Source organism: Bos javanicus, chromosome 19 (genome assembly GCF_032452875.1).
Source record: "Bos javanicus breed banteng chromosome 19, ARS-OSU_banteng_1.0, whole genome shotgun sequence".
Lineage (NCBI taxonomy): Eukaryota > Metazoa > Chordata > Mammalia > Artiodactyla > Bovidae > Bos > Bos javanicus.
Window position 1 is genome coordinate 27,923,808 of NC_083886.1, and position 21,936 is coordinate 27,945,743.

General features: G+C 50.8%; 2 protein-coding genes across 6 annotated transcripts; one reads left to right on the top strand and one right to left on the bottom strand.

Moving 5' to 3' along the window:
- Nucleotides 1–289: 289 nt before the first annotated feature.
- Nucleotides 290–13,312, bottom strand: PLD2 (phospholipase D2). Of its 4 annotated transcripts, XM_061390891.1 has the most exons (25): nt 13,187–13,312; nt 12,537–12,646; nt 12,320–12,450; nt 12,074–12,216; nt 11,536–11,641; nt 11,378–11,443; nt 11,224–11,282; nt 10,970–11,062; nt 10,717–10,869; nt 9,577–9,726; nt 6,131–6,214; nt 5,910–5,988; nt 5,024–5,134; nt 4,671–4,841; nt 4,180–4,306; nt 3,857–3,975; nt 3,656–3,769; nt 3,431–3,535; nt 3,132–3,220; nt 2,901–3,014; nt 2,679–2,728; nt 2,272–2,406; nt 1,891–2,044; nt 1,333–1,447; nt 290–1,079 (listed from the first exon to the last, which is right to left on the bottom strand). In XM_061390891.1, the coding sequence occupies exons 2-25, from the start codon at nt 12,643–12,645 to the stop codon at nt 855–857; spliced, it is 2,802 nt and encodes a 933-aa protein (XP_061246875.1). In that variant the 5' UTR covers nt 12,646; nt 13,187–13,312; the 3' UTR covers nt 290–854. The 4 variants fall into 4 exon arrangements, with proteins under 4 accessions (XP_061246875.1, XP_061246873.1, XP_061246874.1 ...); XM_061390889.1 differs by having other exon boundaries at nt 3,132–3,535; nt 13,187–13,300; XM_061390890.1 differs by lacking the exon at nt 2,901–3,014 and having other exon boundaries at nt 3,132–3,535; nt 13,187–13,300.
- Nucleotides 13,313–13,331: 19 nt separating this feature from the next.
- C19H17orf114 (chromosome 19 C17orf114 homolog) lies at nt 13,332–20,498 on the top strand. Of its 2 annotated transcripts, none has more exons than XM_061390905.1 (2): nt 13,332–15,498; nt 20,181–20,498. In XM_061390905.1, exons 1-2 carry the CDS (start codon nt 15,489–15,491, stop codon nt 20,351–20,353), a joined length of 183 nt encoding a protein of 60 aa, XP_061246889.1. In that variant the 5' UTR covers nt 13,332–15,488; the 3' UTR covers nt 20,354–20,498. The 2 variants fall into 2 exon arrangements, with proteins under 2 accessions (XP_061246889.1, XP_061246890.1); XM_061390906.1 differs by lacking the exon at nt 13,332–15,498 and adding an exon at nt 18,772–19,727.
- The last annotated feature ends 1,438 nt before the right edge of the window (nt 20,499–21,936 follow it).

The following is a 21,936-nucleotide window of genomic DNA, read 5'->3' on the forward strand; positions in this document are numbered from 1 at the left end:
TGGGCCCTTCTCTGGGTGCCTTCCTCACCTGCAGCTGCATCCTGGGCTCCATTTTCCTCCAGGAGTCCCGGTTTGGGTCCACGCTTCCTCCTACACAGGCAGCCCTGTGTGAACACCTGGTCTTCCCAGCACCAAGTGATGGAGCTCCAAAAGCCACAAACAAGTGGAGCAGAGCTGAGATGAAGCCAAAGAAAGAAAGGAGTCGGGTGGGGAGAGGGGGTGACGGGCCTGTGTGGGCCTGGGGGGCCGTTGAGACACACACTCAGTTCAGCCAAGGAAGAGACAAGGACCTTTTCTAGGCTTTTATTTATGAAATGCTTATTGAACGGATACAAAGTTAGTGTCTGTCAGCAGCTGGTGGAGGGGGTTAGTGTGCATCCCCCCTCCCACCCCTCCCCACCATGGGCGCTGAAGCCAGCAGTGGCTCCATCCTTCCCTCTGCCTTGGCAGTAATGAGCTGGGAGAGGCCCTGGAGCAGGGAAGGGGTCCACAGCAGGAAGACAAGGGAGAGATGAGAAGGCCCAGGGCCGAGTCTGGTCCTCCTGGAGTAGGAGGCTGACCCCAGGCATCCTGGCAGGAATCTTGCTTCTCCTTTGTAGTAGTGGTTTGAACTGGACAGCAAGGAGAAGGAAGCTCTCTGGGACCCTCTTCCATCTCCCCAACCTGGGGTTGGGAGTGTCCTTTTTGGTTGTGTCCCAAAAAAGGTCCTTTGTGACTTCTCTAGTCCCCTCCAGGAATGCCTGCCTCCCCCAGGTCTCAAAGGCATTGCCCCGGTCCTGAGGGTTAGGGGGCAGAGAACCAGAGGTGGTGTAGCCCAGAGGCTGGTGACCTCTTCCAGGCCAGAGGAGCTGCAGCTATGTCCACACTTCTAGGGGCATCACACCCTCCTTGCTACCCAGAGAGGGCAGCAAATACTCATCCTCCAGGAACTTGAGGGGGAAGTGGACGAGGTGGCCCTGGACCTGGTTGAGTTCAGATCGGGCCAAGGGAGGGCTGACCGTGGCCAGGGGCTCCACGACTACATACTCCCGAAGTGCCCGCAGGGAGCGTGTGGCATTGGATGGAAGGCATCGGAAGATCTGTGGGTGGGGGATGCATGGAAGCCAAGAAGGCTTGAGGAGACTCTGCCAAGAGTCCAAGCCCAACCGGGCTACATGCCCCCACTCCCCACACCCTACACATATCCCCCTACACTGACCCTGAATCCCATGATGTCCCCAGACCCTCATCGCCTTATGAGAATGGCTGTGTGAAGTGGCTCCTCTCCATCTCACCCTGGACAGGATAATCCCTCAACTTCCCTGGGCTGGCACTCCCCCAACCCCCACCCACCTGCTCATAGATATTGGCATTGCTCTCAGCTGTGTCTTGCCACAACTGGAAGAAGGCATCACAGACAGGGTCTCGGAGATCCAGATGTGGCCGAGCAGCAGCCCCTAGAATCACGCTGCAGGAGAAAGGGGTCCCAGTAGGGCTAGAATAAGATCCTTCAAGGGCCTAAATACCAGAAAAGTTATGGTGCACCTATCCAGGTAATTGAAAATACATGCATGGTTAAACAGTAAAATCAGGGCTTCCCAGGTGGCTCAGGCGCTAAAAATTCTGCCTGCAATGTGGGAGACCCAGGTTGAACCCCTGGGTTGGGAAGATCCCCTGGAGAAGGGAATGGCTACCCACTCCAGTATTCTTGCCTGGAGAATTCCGTGGACAGAGGAGACTGGTGGGCTACAGTCCATAGGGTTGCAAAAAGTCAGACACAACTGAGTGATTTAGCATAGCACAAGTACTAGCAATCCAGTACCACCTCTGGACAATCCTCACACCTGTTTAAAGGGCAAACCCTCCCCCTTTCCACCTCCCCCCACCTGGTAGCATCCCACCTGGCTCTACCTGAAGCAGTGCTTCCGCAGACTCAAGGCAAACCTGCCTGCCTGATACTCCACACCGTTCATGAGGGATGGCTCCATTTCTGTGTCCTCGATCAGCACGGCCAGCTCACTGTCTCGCTTCCCCAGCAAGCTCCGGTCATTAATGTTTGCTGAGCCTGGGTGGATGCAGGACACACTGTGTCTTCCTGAGCCCAGGGAACCCCACCCCACCCCATCACCTCTACCCAAGCACCAGCCTGTGGGCAACATGCCTTCTTTGGCCTCCATCCCCAACTGGACGTCAGCTGCGATCTCCATCACCCAGTCCCATCCCATTGCCCCTGGCTGGGCCCTGCTCCACCTCTCCCCACCCTCCACTCGTTGCTGGGGACCCAGCACTAACCAATGATGACTGTCCGGTCATCTGCGATAAGCATCTTGCTGTGGATATAGATGAGCTCCGATACTGGGTGCCCGCCTAGTTCTCCGTGTGTGCGTAGCCCACAGATGGAAATATAGTTCCGCCATTCTGTCCCCACTGTGAGCAAGAGATGGGAGGGAAGGGAGTGAGGTGAGAGGTGTCCTCCATTGCAGATGGAGTCCTGGTCCATCTACCGCCTCAGTTCAGAAGCCCTATATAGCCTGGTCTATATACTTCTCTCTGCACTAATAGGCCACCACGGGCTCCAGCAGTAACCACAGAAGCCTGCGGGCGTGACAGCCTCCGTCCCTCCATCCCTGGGGCTCCAGTCCCTCAATCTCCCCCTCCCCGGGGGTCCAGGGCTTGAACCCCCAGCCCCCAGAACTCACTGGCTGCTTTGAGACGATGTAAAATTGAATATTCCCCACGACACAGCGTCCTGAGCGAAAAGAATGGGTGAGGAAGGCGGAGACTGGACGGGGGTGGGGGGCGAGGGGGGGATGTCAGAAAAGAGGTGGACCTCAACAGTCCAGCAAAAAGGGATCAGGATGGGGCCATGGAGGGCCAGAGTCTGGCAGGGGTTGGGGTGGGAGGGGTGAGGCGGTGGTCACCTGTAAGTGAAGTGCAGAATGGCCTGGATGGAGTTACCACCACCTGTGGAGATGTCACCCTCGAACCCAGGGAGCAGGGGCAAAAGCACGTAGACTCGGAAGCACTGCCCCTGTCTGAGGAGGGGCGGAGCCAGAGGTGTGACCCTTCTCCCAAGCCCCACCCCTTCCCTCACCCCTCTAGTTAGTCTTCAAACACGCCCATAACCCCGATTCCAAGCTGGTCCGCCTTACTTGTGGGCCTTCAGGATTCTGTCCACAATCTCATCGCCCACCTTGTTCAGCACTGTCCGCCCATCTGAGCAGCTAATGAAGAACTGATTCTGGAGCAGGGACCAATGACAGACATCAGCAGTCCGGCCCCCGTCAGCAGTTCCTGCCCTCAGCTCCCTGTTGCCATCCCCATCTCCAGGCTCCCGGCCCTGGGTCAAGGCTTCACCAAGTTCTCCAGGTCCAGCTATGCCAGCCCTCAACGACTGAGCCCACTGACAGGATATCCTAGCTTTCTCTGCTCCACCCTCACTCCGACAGACCTCAATGTAGAGGAAGTGCTGGCTCTCTCTGATGGTGTGCAGATAGGCATTGAGAATGGAGTTCTCCAGGGTGCCCGCTGACCAGCGGTCCACTGACCGTAAGACCTGCGGGAACGACGGATAGGATGTGTCTCCTGAGTCCAGGAGGGGGGCGGGGGGGCCCTCTCGGTCAGGGAGAGTGCTGAAGGGAGTGGGGGAGAGGGCGGGCTGAATTCCGAGCCTCACCTGCACAGTGGCGCACTGCCCTCCGGAAAGTGTGAAAGGGAGCTGGTTTGCGGTGCTGGTGGATTTGGGCAGCAGGTAGGGGTAAATGGGTATCTTGTACTTGGTCTTGGTAGTCTAAGGCGGAGGGGTGGCAGAGTCAGCGGGAGATGGCTAGCTGCCCCTAGCTCCCGCCCACCCTCCAGCCTCGGAGGAATCAAGCACCTTGGTGAAATTCCAGCGCTGGATGAAGTGCCGGGCAAGGTCCCGGGCAGGTGAGCCGTGGACCACCACCCCAATGTCCCGCCACGGCATCCGTGGCATAGTCTCCCTGTCAATGAAATCTGGGGGGAGGGAGAATGTCCCAGGAGAGTCAGGGAAGAGGTCAGTGACGGTCCCTTGGGAACACTTGGGTCAGGGAGGAGGAGGTGCTGACCAGAGAGGAGGTGGCATTACACATGACCCAGTTCATCCCATCCTCAGACCCAGGCCCGCTCTCTGCCCCGGCTGCCAGCTCTCAGGGACTTTGAAGAAGGTGGACCCCCTACCATCAAAAGGCCGATCCAGCTGCACCCAGTCCTTAGTGATAAGATTGCTGTAGTCCTTGCCCAGCCAGAAGAGTTGGTTGTGAGTGAGGTCGGGGGTAGCTGGAAGGTCTGAGCATGAGGTGGGAGGCTGTAGGGGAAACACACCCAAGCCAGGGGCAAGGAGAAGTCATGGGTCACACAGAGCCAGGCCAAAGAGAAGAAAGGAGCACTGGAAGACGGAGAGACAGAGAGACATACAGAGGAAGAATGAAACAGAGAGAGTTTGATTCTCGGGCCCTCCCCTTCAGATGCATTTGAAATCTCTAGAGGAATGGGTAGTGGTCATGGGGAGGCAACTGAGTCACTATATTCAAAGCAGGTTGTTGGGGTCCCAGAAAGGCCTAGGAACCTTGAATGAGGGCTATGACTGGAGAGGAAGGCTGCAGCTCGGAAGGGGTGTGGATTTATATTAACTGAGTTGGGGGGAGCTCAGGAAGGCCTTGGGGGATTACCTGGGGGGCAGCTGACTCAGAGGAGTCCCCCAGATCAGTCAGTCTGTAGTGTAGGTCATCCCAGCGGCCATAGGCAAGGTCCAGCCCCCCCAGGAAGGCCACTACTTGGTCCACCACCAGGAGCTTCTCATGATGGGCCCACAGTGTCACCTGGTCTGGGTGGCGCATCACCTGGAGCAGGTATGAGGGAGTTCATGAGGGTTGGCGTAGGTGGGAGAAGCCAGAGGCAGCGTTTGGAGGAGGCAGGGAACAGGAAGATGGAAGGATGAGATGTTCAAGGACAGGGAGGGTTGAAAGGGTGGGGAAGTGTAGTGAGGAGGGCCAGAGGGGAGGGTCTCTGGGGCCCGAGTCACCTTTATGTTGGGATGCAGCAGCATCAGTGCCTTCTTGCTGTAGCCACTGTTGATGGCCAAGGCCAACTCCACTTCCTTGAACAGCAGTACAGACACATGGACACCCTCCTCCTGGTGGTCAGTGAGGGAATCAGATCCTAATGATCCTTTCCCACCCTCAGGATTCCTGTATGTTCCTCCTCTCCACCCAGAGATCCTCAATGCTATGCCACTGACACCCTGTTTTGATGCTTACAGGAAACTTAGATTGAATATCATCTATCTGCTCACTCACTCATCCATCCACACATCTACCCACCTACCTAGCATTATCTAGCCATCCATCTTCCCAACAATTTACTCATCCCCTTATCTACCATCTATCACTCACCTATCTATCTACCACTCTCCTGGGATCTACCTTCCCAACCTCATATCCTTTTATCTATCTCCCTTTCCATCATCTATCCATCCCCTCACGCACGCACTCTCCATCATCTATGTATCTTTCCTCCCATCCATCAACATCAATGGATGAGCCCAACATAGCAGACACTGTGCCTTGTACTGCAGCTAGTGGTATTCATCAGCCCAATGAGAGAGACAGATACGTCCATCCCCTGTAACACAATAGAGTGTACAGGGTATTGGGAGGAAAGTCTACATCAAGGAGAGGAAGGGCACGAACAGGGAGGTTGGTCCTCTTCTCTAAGGGAGTTCTCCCTAGGGAAGTGGAAGAGGTGATGTCTGTGAGACTGAACCAGGATGGGTACATCTCCTCCTCCTCAAGTTTTAGATTCCTTACCTTCCCCCCCAACCCCCTGCCATGCTATTCTCTTCCAACCAATCTCCACCCACAAGCCACCCCTTGACCATACCTCCCCTCCAGCCAGACCATTCTCCTCACCGCCTTCTTCTTGAGCATAATGTCCAGTCTCCAGTCATCTGAATGGGCTGGACGCTTCAGGTAAATCTCAGGACTCAACCTGGGATTCAGGGCAGCAGGTGAGGGTAAGCTAAGCTCCCAACAACAGCCACTCCTCCCCTTCCACTCCTTTTCTGACCCATAAGCTGATCTGTTGCAGGTACTAACCCACCCTTTCTTGCTCAGGTTCTTCTCCCACTTACCACCAGTCTGTGATGAAAATCTCTTCTTGAGCTCGAAGGATGGCATCTGCCACAGCAGCAAAGTAACCTGCCCCATTCACAAACCTGGGGGGAGGCCAAGCCAAGGAGATCAGGGAAGTCAGAAGCCAGAAAGCTCTGGAGAGTGAAGACCGAAGGACAGTCATGGGTCAGAGGTGATAGCAAGGTCAAAGATCAAGAGTGATCACAGAGGTCAGATAGTAGCAGATATTTCAAAGTGGAATAAACTTGCCAGTATGAACTAAATAAAATTAAAAGTTACAAAAGACACAATAAACTAAAGAAAATGACTAAAGACTGGGAGGATTAATACATCACATATAAAACTGCTGCTGCTAAGTCGCTTCAGTTGTGTCTGACTCTGTGCAACCCCATAGACGGAAGCCCACCAGGCTCCGCTGTCCCTGGGATTCTCCAGGCAAGAACACTGGAGTGGGTTGCCATTTCCTTCTCCAATGCGTGAAAGTGAAAAGTGAAAGGGAAGTCTCTCAGTCATATCCGACTCTTAACGACCCCATGGATTGCAGCCCACCAGGCTCCTCCATCCATGGGATTTTCCAAGCAAGATACTGGAGTGGGGTGCCATTGCCTTCTCTGTCACACATAAAGAGTTCCAACAAATCAGTAACAAAAAGACAAATAAGCCAATTGAACAAAGAATAAGAATGGATAGCTCACAGGGAGAGAATGGCCAGTCATAGTTGAAAAGATGTTCAATATCACTGCTAAACAAGGAAATTGATATTAAAATAAAATAACACTTTTTAAATCCACTGTGGCAAAAATTAAAATCACAGGTAACACTCAGTATCAGCATGGGGGAAGTGAGTATTCTCATAGACTGTGAGAATATAAATTGGCTTTATAGCCTTTTTAGAGGACAACTTGGCAGTATCTAACAGAATACTAAATGTACATGCTCCCTAATACCATTAAATACACTTAGTAATTCTGTATCTAGGAAGATATCCTATTAAATGCTTAGGCAAATATTGTGTTCATTGCAGTATTGTTTATAAGACTGGAGGTGGGAAATAATGTAAATGCCTAATCTCTAACACATGTATTAAATGGAAAAAAAAAAAAACAAAGGAGAGGGCGCATGATCTTATTTACATTAAAACAAAAAGTAAAAAAAAAAAAAAAAGTAACATATATGCACAAGTGCATGAACATATGCAGGAAAAGACCTGGGAAGATAAATATCAAACTATCACCAAGATTATTTTGGGGAAGAGATATGCAGGAAAAGATCTGGGAAGATAAATATCAAACTATCACCAGGATTACTTTTGGGGAGAGAAATGGGATTTGTGGGAGGGGGAGTAGGGAAGAACTAAGGTATGGAGAGTAGGTAAAGGCTTGTGCAAGTTATGCATTGTTAAGACATTTACTTTTTAAATATTTGTTTATTTATTTGGCTGCAGAGGGTCTTAGTTGTGACACGTAGGCTCTTTGTTGTAGCATGTGGGGTCTAGTTCCCTCAGCAGAGATTGAGCCCAGGCCCCCTGCATTGAGAACAGGAGTCTTAGCCATTGGACCACCAGGGAAGCCCCTGTTAGACTTTTAATAACTGTTCTGTTTGATGGTGAAAAGCAGGGTCTTGACCCAGACTGCCTGCATTTGAATCTATTGTTTACAAGGTGTGTGACCTTGGCAAATTATTTAACTTCTCCTTGACTCAGTTTTCTCATCTGGAAAATGGAGATAACAACTGTACCTGTGTCACGGAGTAAGTTCATAAACATAAAGCAGCTTCCCTGGTGGCTCAGCAGGAAGAATCTGCCTGCCAGTGCAAGAGACATAGGTTTAATCCCAGGTCGGGAAGATCCCCTGGAGAAGAAAATGGCAACCCACTCCAGTATTCTTGCCTAGGAAATCCCATGGACAGAGGAGCCTGGTGGGCTACAGCCCATGGCATCGCACAAGAGTTAGACATGACTTAGCGACTAAACCACCACCACAACAACGCATAAAACACTCAGAACAGTTCCTGGCTCATACTAACTGGCACAATCAGTTCTTTTGTTAAAAAAATAAATTTCAAAAGAGTACAAATGAACTTACAGATATAGGAAACAAACTTACGGTTACCAGGGGCTAATGGGGGAAGTAGGGATAAATTGGAAGATCAGGACTGAAATATATATACTACTATGAAGCATCTTACCAGTAGTATATATAAAATAGATAATTAATAAGGACCTAGTATAGAGCACTTCACTTTATTTTTTCACTTTCATGCATTGGAGAAGGAAATGGCAACCGACTCCAGTGTTCTTGCCTGGAGAATCCCAGGGACGGGGAGCCTGGTGGGCTGCCGTCTATGGGGTCACATAGAGTCGGACACGACTGAATCGACTTAGCAGCAGCAGCAGTATAGAGCACAGAGAACTCTGCTCAATACTCTGTAATGACCTATATGGGAAAACAATCTAAAAAAGAGTAGACATATGTATAACTGGTTCTCTTTGTTGTACTTCTGAAACCAACACAACATTTAAATCAACTCCAATAAAAATTCAAAAAAACCACAAAATTCTCAACACTAACACCAAGGGAGGGAAAAATTGTTTCCATGACTCCTCTCTGCTTATGATAAAAGTTAACCTCCTTAGCTAGCAGGAGAGGCACTGATCAGGCCCTGAGACCACCAGTTTTTTTTTTTTTTTTGGCCACGCTGCATGTGGTAGGCAAGATCTTATTTCCCTGACCAGGGATCGAACCCACACCCCTTGCATTGAAAGCGCTGAGTCTTAATCACTAGTCCTCCAGGGAAGTCCCCTGCTCCAGACTCTTTTCTGGCTTCTGCTCCTCAAACTGGAACAAGTCAGCCTTCATGAATCCCAAACACATCAGACTATTTCTAGCTTCTCTGCAGGGACCGCTCTTCTCCATTTTATCTTGCTAACGTGAACCTCAGAGTTACCGCCTTCTGGAAGCCAGTCCAGACATCCTGCACTAGAGCAGATGCCCCTCGTCTGTGCTTGGTACTCTGTGTCTATTGCCAGCGTGGCAAATTCCCACTGTTTCATGATTGAATCACCTACTGTGTCTTATCCTTGCCATGGACCTGGCACATAATGGGTGCTTAGAAAATGTTTATTAAATAGACCGAATGAATCAGAGAGATTTGAGATCCCTGAGAACACAGAGGGTCAGTGGGGTGAAAGGGGGTTAGAAAGGTCACAGGAGGTCAGTCAGAGAGGTCAGGGTCAGAGATCACCTAATTTGGGGTTCAGAAAGATCAGAGGGTAATCAGAGGAATCAGAATGATCAAAGGTCAGGGGGTGGGGGCGACTGGAGAAGTCAAAGGGTAGGTTACTGAGGTCAGAAGGGGTCAGAGGAGAGAGAAGATCAAAGACTCAGAGAACACCAAGGAGGTTGAAAGACCACTGACAATTTCAGAAAGGACATCAGTGTCTCACCACCGGGCTAGGGTCCCAGGCCGGGGAGGAGCATAGCTGTCGTGCCGGTGCAGCTGAATGAAGTCTCTGCCCGGGCCCTGGGCCAGCTCAGTGATCTCCTGGGCCCACCACCGTGCCTGCCGGTAGCTGCTGCACTTGAGAATCAAGGACCTGGGCAAGAACAAAGGATGGACCACCATCCTTGCCCTCCATACCTCTGGCTTGGCCCAGAAACCCTCTTCCTTTAGCTGTCTGCTCTTCCCCACCTCCTTCCTCAGTCCATACTTGATTTCACAGGGACAGGGCATACATCTGTCTTATTCACAGTTGGGTGTTTGGCATTTAGTATTGTGCCAGCCGCTCAAGTTTGTTGTCAGGTTTTTTTTTGGGCGGGGGAAGGGGTGAGCTATGCAGCATGGCATGTGGAATCTTAGTTCCCTGACCAGGGATCACACCTGTTCCCCTTGCAGTGGAAGCATGGAGTCTTAACCACTGGATCACCAGGGAAGTCCCTCAGGTTTATTGAATAAATAAATGAATGGACGGAGTGCCCTTTCTTTGCACCAAAAGCCCTTCTGAGACAGGCCTGGGACCTGGGACCCTTTGCTGCAATGCTTGCACCTGGACCCACCTCTCCTGGAGCAACAAAACACAAAGAAACTACATGGGACTAAAAGTAACTGTGTGCATGAGCAGTTAGGGCAAATTTTGGACAAAAGATACAAAGAGACCAAAAACCCAACTGCCCAAAGCCCAGAGCAAAAGCAGGGTATAGTACATGCCCCCTCTACACAACACCACCTAAAGGAGGGGCAAAACATCTAACCCACCCCTCCGGCCTGAGCTCTGGACACATCCCTACCCTCATCCCACATAAGGAAGCAGCTCCATTCCTCCCTCTCCCCAAGGGAGTGAGCAAGCAAGGGAACCTGTTGTTTGTTCCCACTCCCCCTCAACCCCGGAGAAAGCTCTGGGCCAGCCTCTAGGAGCAGCCCCAAGCATCTGGCTAGAACATTCCCTGGTTCCAAATCATGGCCATCTCCAGAGGGGTAGGGCGGGAACACCTTCCTCTCTTCCGTGGTCTCTTCAACGCATCTCCCCTTAGGGCCCCAGGCTGGCTCTTCACTCACCAGGGGCCTGTCCATACCAGGGAGGCCTTACCTGTGAGAGGTGTCGACCCGGACCCCGTACCGTGCCTCTGTACTCCTTTTCCCCACCTGCACCTCGAAGCCAGGGTCGAAGAGCTGAACAAAGGAGATGGCGCCAGTCTCCAGGCACATGTACAGCAGGAAGGAGTCCTTCACCACCAGCCACCTGGAGTGGAAGGGCTCCAGCCATTCCTTCATGCCCCCCCCCACCCTGGGATCTCCTTCCTCACCCCAACCCACTGTCCAGCCACTCTGCTCAGCCTCACCGCTTGGACCAGCGATAACAAACTTGGTCTCGGCCGCAGCAGGTGAGGCCAGGAACGCGGTGGCCACCTGAGCGCTTCCGGATCACCCCCTCCCTGTGGGGAAAGCCAGGAAGTGGTGCTGGAGAGGGATCCAGGGTTCAAACCTGTGGGGATAAAATCAGACCCCCAGCCCACCCTGCCCTGCTTTCCCTATTCTCGGGGAGGGAGAGATTCAGACATTGGCAGACGGTGGGTGAAGAGTGTCAGACACTCACAATCCTTTGCATCCGAGGTCTGGGATAAAGGACAGCTGACTGACTTCCAGGAACTCTGTCTGCAGAGGAGAGACTCGTTGTCAATCCCTCAAATCCTACCAACCCTGGTCCTCTGCCCCCAATTCATCTCAAGGGACCCAGTACCTGACCTTACCATGGCATGGTAGTTGCGGTAGAAAGACATGGTCAGGAGGCGGTTGAGATAATTCTCCAGGTATTTCTGAAGTGAAGGGATGGAAGACAGAGAGACGGATGGGACCAGAGCCATTTGCACCCAAACACCTTCCCAGAGGACCTGGTGTCTGGTCCCACCTGCTTGCTAGCGGTACGTCTGGAGGAGCCCTCAGGACCTGCTCGGGGTAGAGAGGGTATCTCTCTGCTGTCTCCCTCTGGGGCTGGAGATGAAGCAACAGCAAAACTGTAGAAGGGATGAGGGAGGGTCAATAGAAGCTGGAGGCTCAGTGCCTGGGATCCTGAAGCACTGGAGGCGGGGACTTGGAAGAGGCGAGGAGACCTAGAGGGTAGCAGCAGGAATGCTCCCTACCCTGAGGATGGAGACAGAAAAAGGTGGGAGGCTGCCAAGGGCACTTTGGGCATCCAGCCCAGCTGAGATACTGGCCCAGAACCACAGACAGGCAGAGCTGAACAGGAAAGGTTTCCTGGTAACCGGGGTCAGAGGAGGGGGCCCAGTGGCCAGACTTGGGGGAGGAAAGTAGCTGGGGTAGGGTCAGTTGTGGCCTGGGGATGAGACAGGCAGAAAGCAGCAATGGGGGCTGGGGCAGTGACACCCCCGGCTGCCTCAAGGTGAGGGGCATCTGCCCTACACAGGAGGCAGCCTTGTCCCCCTCACCGAGCCAGAGGGAGCAGACTCATGAAGACTTTGTGTCTCAGGAGGTCCCGATGCAACTCCTGGAAATGACGGAACTTCTTCTTGGTTGTCCAGGTGAAGTCACCATGAGTCAAGCGGACGGAATACAGAGTGCACGTGCCCACCTGGGGGAGTGAGGAACTGAATGGATGTTCCCTGTTCGGAAGGCAGCCCCTCACTCTGGCCAGCCCTCCCACATCCCCACTCCCTTGGGGCCAGCCCAGCCACCTTGGATCCACTGGTGTATCTTTCAGTGCCCACCACCTGAGCTATGACGGGGACCCCAGGGGCAAACACCAAGGGATGCAATTTCAGAGGCTGGAGGTGGTAGATGGCCAGAAAGGGATGCATCCGGTCGGCTGGTGGGAAAGAAAGTGGAAGAATGTGGACTCCGGGAGGTCTCAGCCCTCCTCCTCCTCTCCCTGAGGCCGTCCTCCCTGTGTACCTGGGTCCTCTCCCTCCTTCAGGGTGTCCACCTCATCGGGCTCCATCTGTAACTGGCTGGAGTCCAGGTCATCCCCAGAGGGAAAAAGGCTCTGGGGGGTTGCCGCCATCCTGGGAATATGGGGAGGCCTCAGAACGGTGATCCGCTCTGCAGAACTCTATCCCCCCATTCCACCCCCACGGTCCTCAGTCTCCCCAGGTCCCCCGCTTTCCCCCACCCGGCTCCCGCTGACTCTTAATCTCTCTTTGATTAGAATCCATCGGTCCGCACTGCCCTGCCAACTCGCCTGTAATCTCCATCCCCTATCTCCGATCCTTCATACAGAACGCCCGAGCCCCGCCTCTTGTCCCTTAATCAGGATGCCAAGGAACAACCGGCCAGGCCCGGATGGCCCCGAAGCGGGGCAGAGAAAGGGGCCCCGGGGGGGTTGCAAGGGGTCCCGAGCCGCCGGGCCTCCAGCCAGGCCAAGCCAGCTGGAAGAAGGGGTCCAGGCAGGAATGAGGAAGTTAAGCGTTCCCCTCCCGGGAAAGAAACCCCGAAATCTGAGCATGCGGCTGAGTCAGGAGGCCCTGCAGCCTGAGCGCATTCCTGTCCCCGCCAGATCTCCTGGGCCTGGGACCTCCGCGGCGCCCCCTCCCCGGCCCCCTCACCCGGACAGCCCGAGCGGGCGGCGGCGCGACTTCGCGAGCTGAGGGAGCGGAGAAGAGCCGGAGCTGGAGTCCACACCCCAGAGGGCCAGGGCGGGGCGGGCGCACAGGGCCTGCCCTCGGGGGCGGGACGGGCCCCCGGCCTCACCTCCGCGGGATTCTCGTCTGTCCTGTCCCGCCCCCGCCGCCCTCGGCCCGCCCCGGCGTCCTGCGCGCAGTCGGGACGCGGGGGCCGCCCTCAGCTCTACTGGACAGAGCCGCCCGCTTCTCGCATCCGTGCGGTGCCATCCGCCTGGTTGTCCGTCTGTCTCGCGCCGTCGGTCCGCCCGGGCCCGGACTGTGCCCTGTGGGCGCTCAGCGACCTTCCTCCACTCGGGCACCAGCACCCCGGGTCCTCTCCGGCGGGGCCGCGCCTCCGGGGCCGGGACCTGGCAGTGCTCATTTCCAGGGCGGGCTGCGAACCACATCGGGCCGGCTTAGCCAGCGTTTGTAGAAGAAAGGAATGATAAAAGGCCGGAGGGGTGGTGCCCACAAATTCATTAACGTGAGCAAGCTTGCATTCTTTCATTCATTCACTGTTTATTGCGTCCTTGCCTCTCGCCAGACTCCGAGCCTACAGTAATGAACAAGACTAACACGAACTGCTCTTCTAGAACTAGCAGTCTAGGGGCAAACAGGAAAAATTTCAGATTCTAAAAGACAAAATATTTCATTTTTTTCAAAGCAGGTTCCTTTATCTTTTCTAGATGGAAGAATGGGTTGATGGACATTTCTTGATGGCGTTTTGGGTTGTTTCTAGCTTATGTCTATTGTGAATAAAGCTCCCATAGGAAGCATCAGTACAAACAAAGCTAGTGGAGGTGATGGCAATCCAGTTGAGCTATTTCAAATCCTCAAAGATGATGCTGTGAAAGTGCTGCACTCAATATGCCAGCAAATTTGGGAAACTCAGCAGTGGCCACAGGACCGGAAAAGGACAGTTTTCATTCCAATCCCAAAGAAAGGCAATGCCAAAGAATGCTCAAACTACCGCACAATTGCACTCATCTCACATGGCTAGTAGTGATGCTTAAAATTCTCCAAGCCAGGCTTAAGCAATACGTGAACCTCCAGATATTCAAGCTGGTTTTAGAAAAGGCAGAGGAACCAGAGATCAAATTGCCAACATCTGCTGGATCATCGAAAAAGCAAGAGAGTTCCAGAAAAACATCTGTTTCTGCTTTATTGACTATGCCAAAGCTTTTGACTGTGTGGATCACAATAAACTGTGGAAAATTCTTCAAGAGATGGGAATACCAGACCACCTGACCTGCCTCTTGAGAAACCTGTTTGCAGGTCAGGAAGTAACAGTTAGAACTGGACATAGAGCAACAGACTGGTTCCAAATAGGAAAAGGAGTACGTCAAGGCTGTATATTGTCACCCTGCTTATTTAGCTTCTATGGAGAGTACATCATGAGAAACGCTGGGCTGGAAGAAGCACAAGCTGGAAACAAGATTGCCGGGAGAAATATCAATAACCTCAGATATGCAGCTGACACCACTCTTATGGCAGAAAGTGAAGAGGAACTAAAGAGCCTCTTGATGAAAGTGAAAGAGAAGAGTGAAAAAGTTGGCTTAAAGCTCAACATTCAGAAAACTAAGATCATGGTATCCGGTCCCATCACTTCATGGGAAATAGATGGGCAAACAACAGAAACAGTGGCTGACTTTATTTTTTGGGGCTCCAAAATCACTGCAGATGGTGACTGCAGCCATGAAATTAAAAGACGCTTACTCCTTGGAAGGAAAGTTATGATCAACCTAGACAGCATATTAAAAAGCAGAGACATTACTTTGTCAACAAAGGTCTGTCTAGTCAAGGCTGTGGTTTTTCCAGTGGTCACGTATGGATGTGAGAGTTGGACTATAAAGAAAGCTAAGTGCCGAAGAATTGATGCTTTTGAACTGTGGTGTTGGAGAAGACTCTTGAGAGTCCCTTGGCTGCAAGGAGATCCAACTAGTCCATCCTAAAGGAGATCAGTCCTGGGTGTTCATTGGAAGGACTGATGTTGAAGCTGAAACTCCAATACTTTGGCCACCTGATGGGAAGAGCTGACTCACTGGAAAAGACCCTGATGCTGGGAAAGATTGGGCAGGAGGAGAAGAGGATGACAGAGGATGAGATGGTTGGATGGCATCACCGACTCAGTGGACATGGGTCTGGGTGGACTTTGGGAGTTGGTGATGGACAGGGAGGCCTGGAGTGCTGCGGGTCATGGGGTTGCAAAGAGTCAGACACGAATGAGCGACTGAACTGAACTGAAATGTTCCTGGGTAAGTCTTTCTGTAGAAATACCTTCTCGTTTCTCTTCTGTAAATAGCTAGAAACTTGCCAAACTTATCTGAGCTCTAATTGCATACATTTATATGGAGACATGGTAAAGAAAATGACAAAGGCTATTTTAAAATGTTCATTAAAAAGCACTTTTTAAATAAGTGAGATATTTTAAAATGGGGGGGGGGTATTTTAAAATGAGAGGGATCTGCCAAACTGTTTTCCGAAATGGTGGTTCTGTTTTACATTTCCAAAATCTGTGTATGATAATTCCAATTGGTCTGTAGCATGGCCAAGATTTGATATTGTCAATCTTTGAAGTGTCTGCCTGCAATGCGGGAGACTTGGGTTCGATCCCTGGGTCGGGAAGATCCGCTGGAGAAGGAAATGGCAACCCACTCCAGTATTCTTGCCTGGAGAATCCCATGGGCAGAGGAGCCTGGTGGACTACAGTCCACGGGGTCGCAGAGTCGGACACGACTGAGCAACTTCACTTTCACTTCATGCTAGTAAATGTAAAATAATACATAATCGTAGTTTTATTTGCATTTCTCTAATGACTAATGATGCTGACCATACTTCAAGTGCTTATTGACCATTTTTATGTATCTCTTATTAAGTGTTTGATTCTTTCATTGACTGTTTAGAAAGTCATGTGATTTGACTTATTAAATTGTAAGAGTTCTTTATATATTAAATTGGTCAAAAAGTTTGTTCGGAATTTTCAAGTTCTTTGGGGTTTTTCATAAGGTGTTATGGAAAAATGAAAACGAACTTCTTGACCAACCCAATATTTTGGATACAAATCCTTCATCAGATAAATGTACTACAAATATTTTCACCCAGAAGATAGTTTCTCTTTTTAAAATAATGGTGCCTTTTGGGAATTCCCTGGCTATCCAGTGGTGAGGACTTGGCTCTGACCGCAGGGCCCAGCCTCGAAGCATCGCCAAAACAAATAAATAAATGATGCCTTTTGAAAAGCAGAGGTTTTTTATTTTGATTAATTTGTGGCCTATAGACTATTACTCAGCAATAAAAATGAATAAAGTGTAAAATGGTGCAGCCACCTTGGAAAACAATTTCAAAATGTTAAGCCTAGAGTTACTGTGCTTGTGTTGTGCTTGTGCTAAGTCACTTTAGTCGTGTCCGACTCTTTGTGACCCCATGGACTGTAGCCCGCCAGGCTCCCTTGTCCACAGGATTCTCCAGGCAAGAATACTGGAGTGGGTTGCCATTTCCTTCTCCTGGGGATCCTCCCAACCCAGGGACTGAACCCATGTCTCCTAGGTTTCCTGCCTTGGTTCTTTACCACTAGTGTACAGGCAAGCAATTCCACTCCTAGGTATATTCCAAAAAGAAATGAAACATTTCTTCACAGAAGCTTGCACAGGAATGTCCATAGCGATGTTATTCAAGTAACCAAAAAGTAGACACAAACCAAATGTCCATTAAGTTATAGATGGATAAACAAAATGTGGTATATCCCTACCATGAAATATTATTCAGCCCTGAAAGTAATGATGTACTGATAGCCTGCTCCAACATGGATGAACCTTGAAATGTTATGCTAAGTGAAAGAAGCCAGACACAAGGGACCACATATTATATGAGTCCATTTCTATGAAATGTCCAGAATAAGTAAATTCAAAGAGACCATAGCTGGACCAGTAGCTGGGGAGAGGGACAGGGGGGTGACTGCTAATGGGCACAGAGTTTCTTTTGAGGGTGATGAGGTTACATTAGCTGTGATGGTTGCTCACCTCTGTGAATTAAAAAAAACAAACATTGAATAGTAGACTAAAGCGTGAATTTTATGGCATATGAATTATTCTCAATAAAGTTATTACAAGAAACACAAACTGTTACTACATACAACTGTTAATACACACAACTGTTAATGCACACAACATGGGTGACTTTCAAAAACATTATGCTGGAAGAAGCCAGACACAGTAGAGGAGCACTGTGTGATTCCACTAATATTGAGTTCTGGAGCAGCAAAGCCGATCTATAGTGATGGAAATCAGATCTGCAGTTGCCTGTGGCAGGGAGTGGGGAAAAGAGGGACAGTAAAGGGCACATAGGGAACTGGGGGAGGGAAATGTCCCCTGTCTTGATTGGGGTGGGGATTACATGGGTGTATGCACTTGACACTGGGAAAGACCCTGATGCTGGGAAAGATTGAGAGCAGGAGGAGAAGGGGGCGACAGAGGATGAGTCAGTTGGATGGCATCACCGACTCGATGGATATGAGTTTGAGCAAACTCCGGGAGATAGTGGAGGACAGGGAAGCCTGGCGTGCTGCAGGTCATGGGGTCACAGAATCAGACATGACTTAGCGACTGAACAATGCACTTATCAAAACTCATGAAACCGCGCACTAAGATATGTGCATTAAATTGCAAATTTTTACTTCAATAAAGTTAATTTAAAAAACAGATGTTCCAATGTAAAATAAAAAATCAAGTGTAGATTTCAGTCAGGCAATGCAGTTAGCAGTGCTTTCTGACCTTTCCCACATCATGACACCCTAAGGGGATGACAATGTAGCTCTCGGAGGGCATTTTATTTATTTATTTAAATATTTGGCTGTACCAGGGCTTTTCTTTTTTTTTTTTTTTTAATCTTTGGCTGTGCTGGGTCTTTGTTGCTGCTAGAGGGCTTTCTCTGTTTGTGGCAAGTGGGAACTATTCTCCGGTGGCGGTGCTCAGGTGTTGTGGAGCACAGGCTCGAGGGCTTCGGTAGTTGCAGCATGGGGCTTTGTTGCTCCGAGGCATGTGGAATCTTCCCGGACCAGGAATCGAACCTATGCTCCCTTCGTTGGCAGGTGAATTCTTAACAACTGGATCACCAGGGAAGTCCCCGTGCCAGGTCTTATTTGCAGCATAGATCTCAGATCTGTTGAGACTTGCAGGATCTTTTCCTTTATTCTTTTTTTAAGTTGCTGCATGTCAAATCTTGGTTGCAGCATGTGGGATCTAGTTCCCTGACCTGGGATTGAACCTGGGCCCCTGCATTGGGAGTGTGAAGTCTTAGCCACTGGACCACCAGGGAAGTCCCTATTTATTTATTTATTTTTATTTACTTATTTTTTATTTGGCTGCACTGGATCTTAGTTGCAGCATGTGGGATCTAGTTCCCATGACCAGGGGTTGAATCCAAGCCCCCTGCATTGGGAGCACAGAGTCTTAGCTGCTGGACTGCCAGGGAAGCCCTTATTTATTTTATAAAATTAATTTTTATTGGAGTATAGTTGCTTGGAGGGCATTTAGAGTCTTTGGTTAGCACACTTGGAACCCACGGCTCCCAGCCTGGGCTCTGGCTGCCCTACACCTGCTGGGGGCATCAAAGCCTGCCAGGAATAAGCTCAGGAAGCTCAAGTGAGGTGGTAAAGAGCAGACTCTGGGGTCAGACTGAAGAAGGTGAGGGAAAGTTACTGCTTTTCTGATGACTGCCTCTGTGAGCTTGGACAAGTGACCTAATCTTTCAGTGCCTTGGATTCCTCATCTGTGCAATCGCATAGGAATGACACTGACTTTAAAAGATCATTGACACTATCAGGTGAGATAATGTGTAAAAGTCTGTAGAATCTACCTGGCACGGGATAATTAATCAATTGGGACTATTTTCATAAGAGGGGACAAGAGCTACTGGACTGTTTAATGAGAATGTAAACATTTCCCTGACTGATAAACTTTCTTGTTCTGGAAAAATAGACTATTCTTTCAAATTTTACATCTTGGGCATTCTAAATAGAAATGAATCTCATTGTGAAATACAAATGCATCCCCAGCAGGGTCCAGCCTGGCACAAAGTTGTCTGGCATTACTGCAATGAATTTTCACTGTGCCTGTCTGTCCTGGCACGTATGTGTCTGTCTCTACCCTACCTTCCCTCCCAGTCTTCTGCTTCTCCATGGAGATCAGAGACAACCCCCAAATTAAGGAGGCACAAAAGGAGAGGTGTTTGAGTGGGGGATCCCCCACCCCTTCCCTCCTCCTTCTTCTCCCCCTTCCATCTCCTGGCGCCGATAATCACCAGGCGGTCGGAGGCTAAGTGGTAGTTTTGCCCACAGCGGAGGGGCTTGGAAACCACACCCCTCCTGGGGCCCTCCTGGCCATTCTCAGCATCTCCGTCTTCTCCACTGTTGAGATGGGTCTGAAGGGGGCATGGTGTTTCCCATGGTGTGGGTGCCGGAGACAGCGAAGGACTGACAGAGGAGCAGGTATGGGGGAGACAGAGGAAAAGGCGGGCTGCCAGTCAGACAGACAAACTGTGCTGGAGAGAAGGGTAGATCCTCAGACCGGGGAAAGGAAAGGATGATCTCTCTTCCTGGGTGGGAGGTGGATCTATCGCTTCGCCACAGGACTAGCTAAACACTTTGCAGCCCCTAGTATGAAGTGGAGAAGTGGGACCCCCCCTTATTAAAAAAATTATCAAGAATTTCAAGACAGTGATAGCAGAGCATGACACCAAGCACAGGAGCCTTTCTGAGTGTGGCCCCTTGTGCCAGCGCACAGGTCAAGGGCCAGGGAAGCTGACCCTGCCACCAGCTTCCCCTCTCCCTTTCGCCATCTGATGCTGGTGACACTCACCTAAGTCCCCAGCCATCTTCCCTGGCCTCTTTTCCTCCTCCTGATCCACTGTGCCCATCTTCCCCCTCCAATGTCCCTTTTAGGCCTGGATCCAGCTGCCCCTCCAGATCCAGATGGCAGCCCGGCTGTAGCCCCCATTGCCGCCGAGGGAGGGATACCATCCCTAGGATCTGGTGCCTACTTTAGCAGGAAGGCCCGGCTCTCCTTCCGCCACCAGCTGCATGATGTAGCATCAGCCAACGACTCCACCATCTGATGCAGGGAACCAGGGGCTACACCTCCAGGCCTTGGCAACCTTCCTTCCCCATCTTCTCATCTGAGCCCAAGGCCCTTCCCACAGGACCCTCATGACCTTCTTATTAAATACATTGAGAGTTGTTTCTGAGTATTGCTCGTGTGTATGTGTGTGTGTGTGTGTGTGTGTGGTGTTTTGGAGAGGAGATGGGGACAACACCAGGCCTGTGTGATGGGGCTGAGGTGGGAAGTGCAGCAGGGTGGGAGTGAGCACACGGGAGTGGGAAACAGGAGGCGCCTGATCTCCAGCAGAGCCCAGGTATGCCCAGCGGGAAGTAGGTTTTCTGAAACCAAGCTTCAGAGCTGAAGGTGGTGAAACCAGTTTGGAGTGGTTAGTGAGTAGGCAGGACAGCAGATTGGGCCAGGGAGCATATTTTTCGTTTGATAAATATCAAATGTCCACTCCCTGCCAGGTATTGAAAATATATCAGTCACTCAAGCACAAGGAATTCTCTTCTCACTGAATTTGCTTTCTGGTAGGGGGAGGCAGATAATAAATAAGCATGGTAATAGGAGACACTAAAATGTACTGCTGTGAAGAAAATTAACAGATAATGTAAGAAAAGGGTGGTGGTGTTTCTTAAAATTCAAGTTAGGAAAGGCCTTTCTGTGGAAGGATGGAGTTTGCAGGGTTGTGAAGTATAGGGGAAAGAGCAATCAAAGATGCTTTGAGACAGGGAAGACCGGGAGAACAGGTTTTACAGAAAATCAAAACTTCTGCAGTGGTTATTTTAAGCTTGAGACACACATGTTTGGGGTCAGAGATTCTTCACTTAATCCAGGACCTCCCCACATCCTTAAGAAGATTCCTCTGTACCCTCTGAAATCTTCCAGGGCAGGATTGTGTTGTTTGCTTTTGTTTTTTTGGCCGTGTCACTTGACCTGTGGGATCTTAGTTCCTAACCATGGGACCACTAGGGAATTCCCCAAGGCAGGATTATATTCTAGAACCAGGTTTCCAAATGTGGCTTTCACAGTTCCCTTAGCCACTGACTGGAGAAACAGATGAGGGAAGACTGTCAGTCACTGTCAATGAGCACCACTGAGGTCTCTGGTTCCAGCCAGTCTTGCAGGGGCCAGAGTTCACTCCTGGTTTCCCATCCGAGGGACTGAAAGCTGACTTCCCATCACCCTCCCAAAGGAAAGGTGGTCGCTGGAGCTGACCCACAGCACTCCCAGTGGCTGCTCTCTCCCACTCGACATCAATCTTAAACTCCATTTGCATCAAGGTCCACCTTCCACCCAAGAGCCAAAGAAGTCACATTGCTGCTTCTTATGAGGTGACAGAGGTGAGTGTGAAGACAGGGGACCATGAGCCTGGGTCAGAGATGTGGAATCCTTCTGGCCTCACAGCCAGTAGCCTCACAGGGGGCAGGCTGGGGGGAGGTGACTCCAGTCTCCATGAGAATTTCGAGTTCCACCTTGGGCTTGAATAGCAAGGGGAGTGGAACATCTGTGGAAAGCCCCCACATCAACCACACTCCTGTCACAAGTGCCTGGATGTGGTAAAGAAAGTATGGGGGATGATGGCCTGGAGAAGGGTCC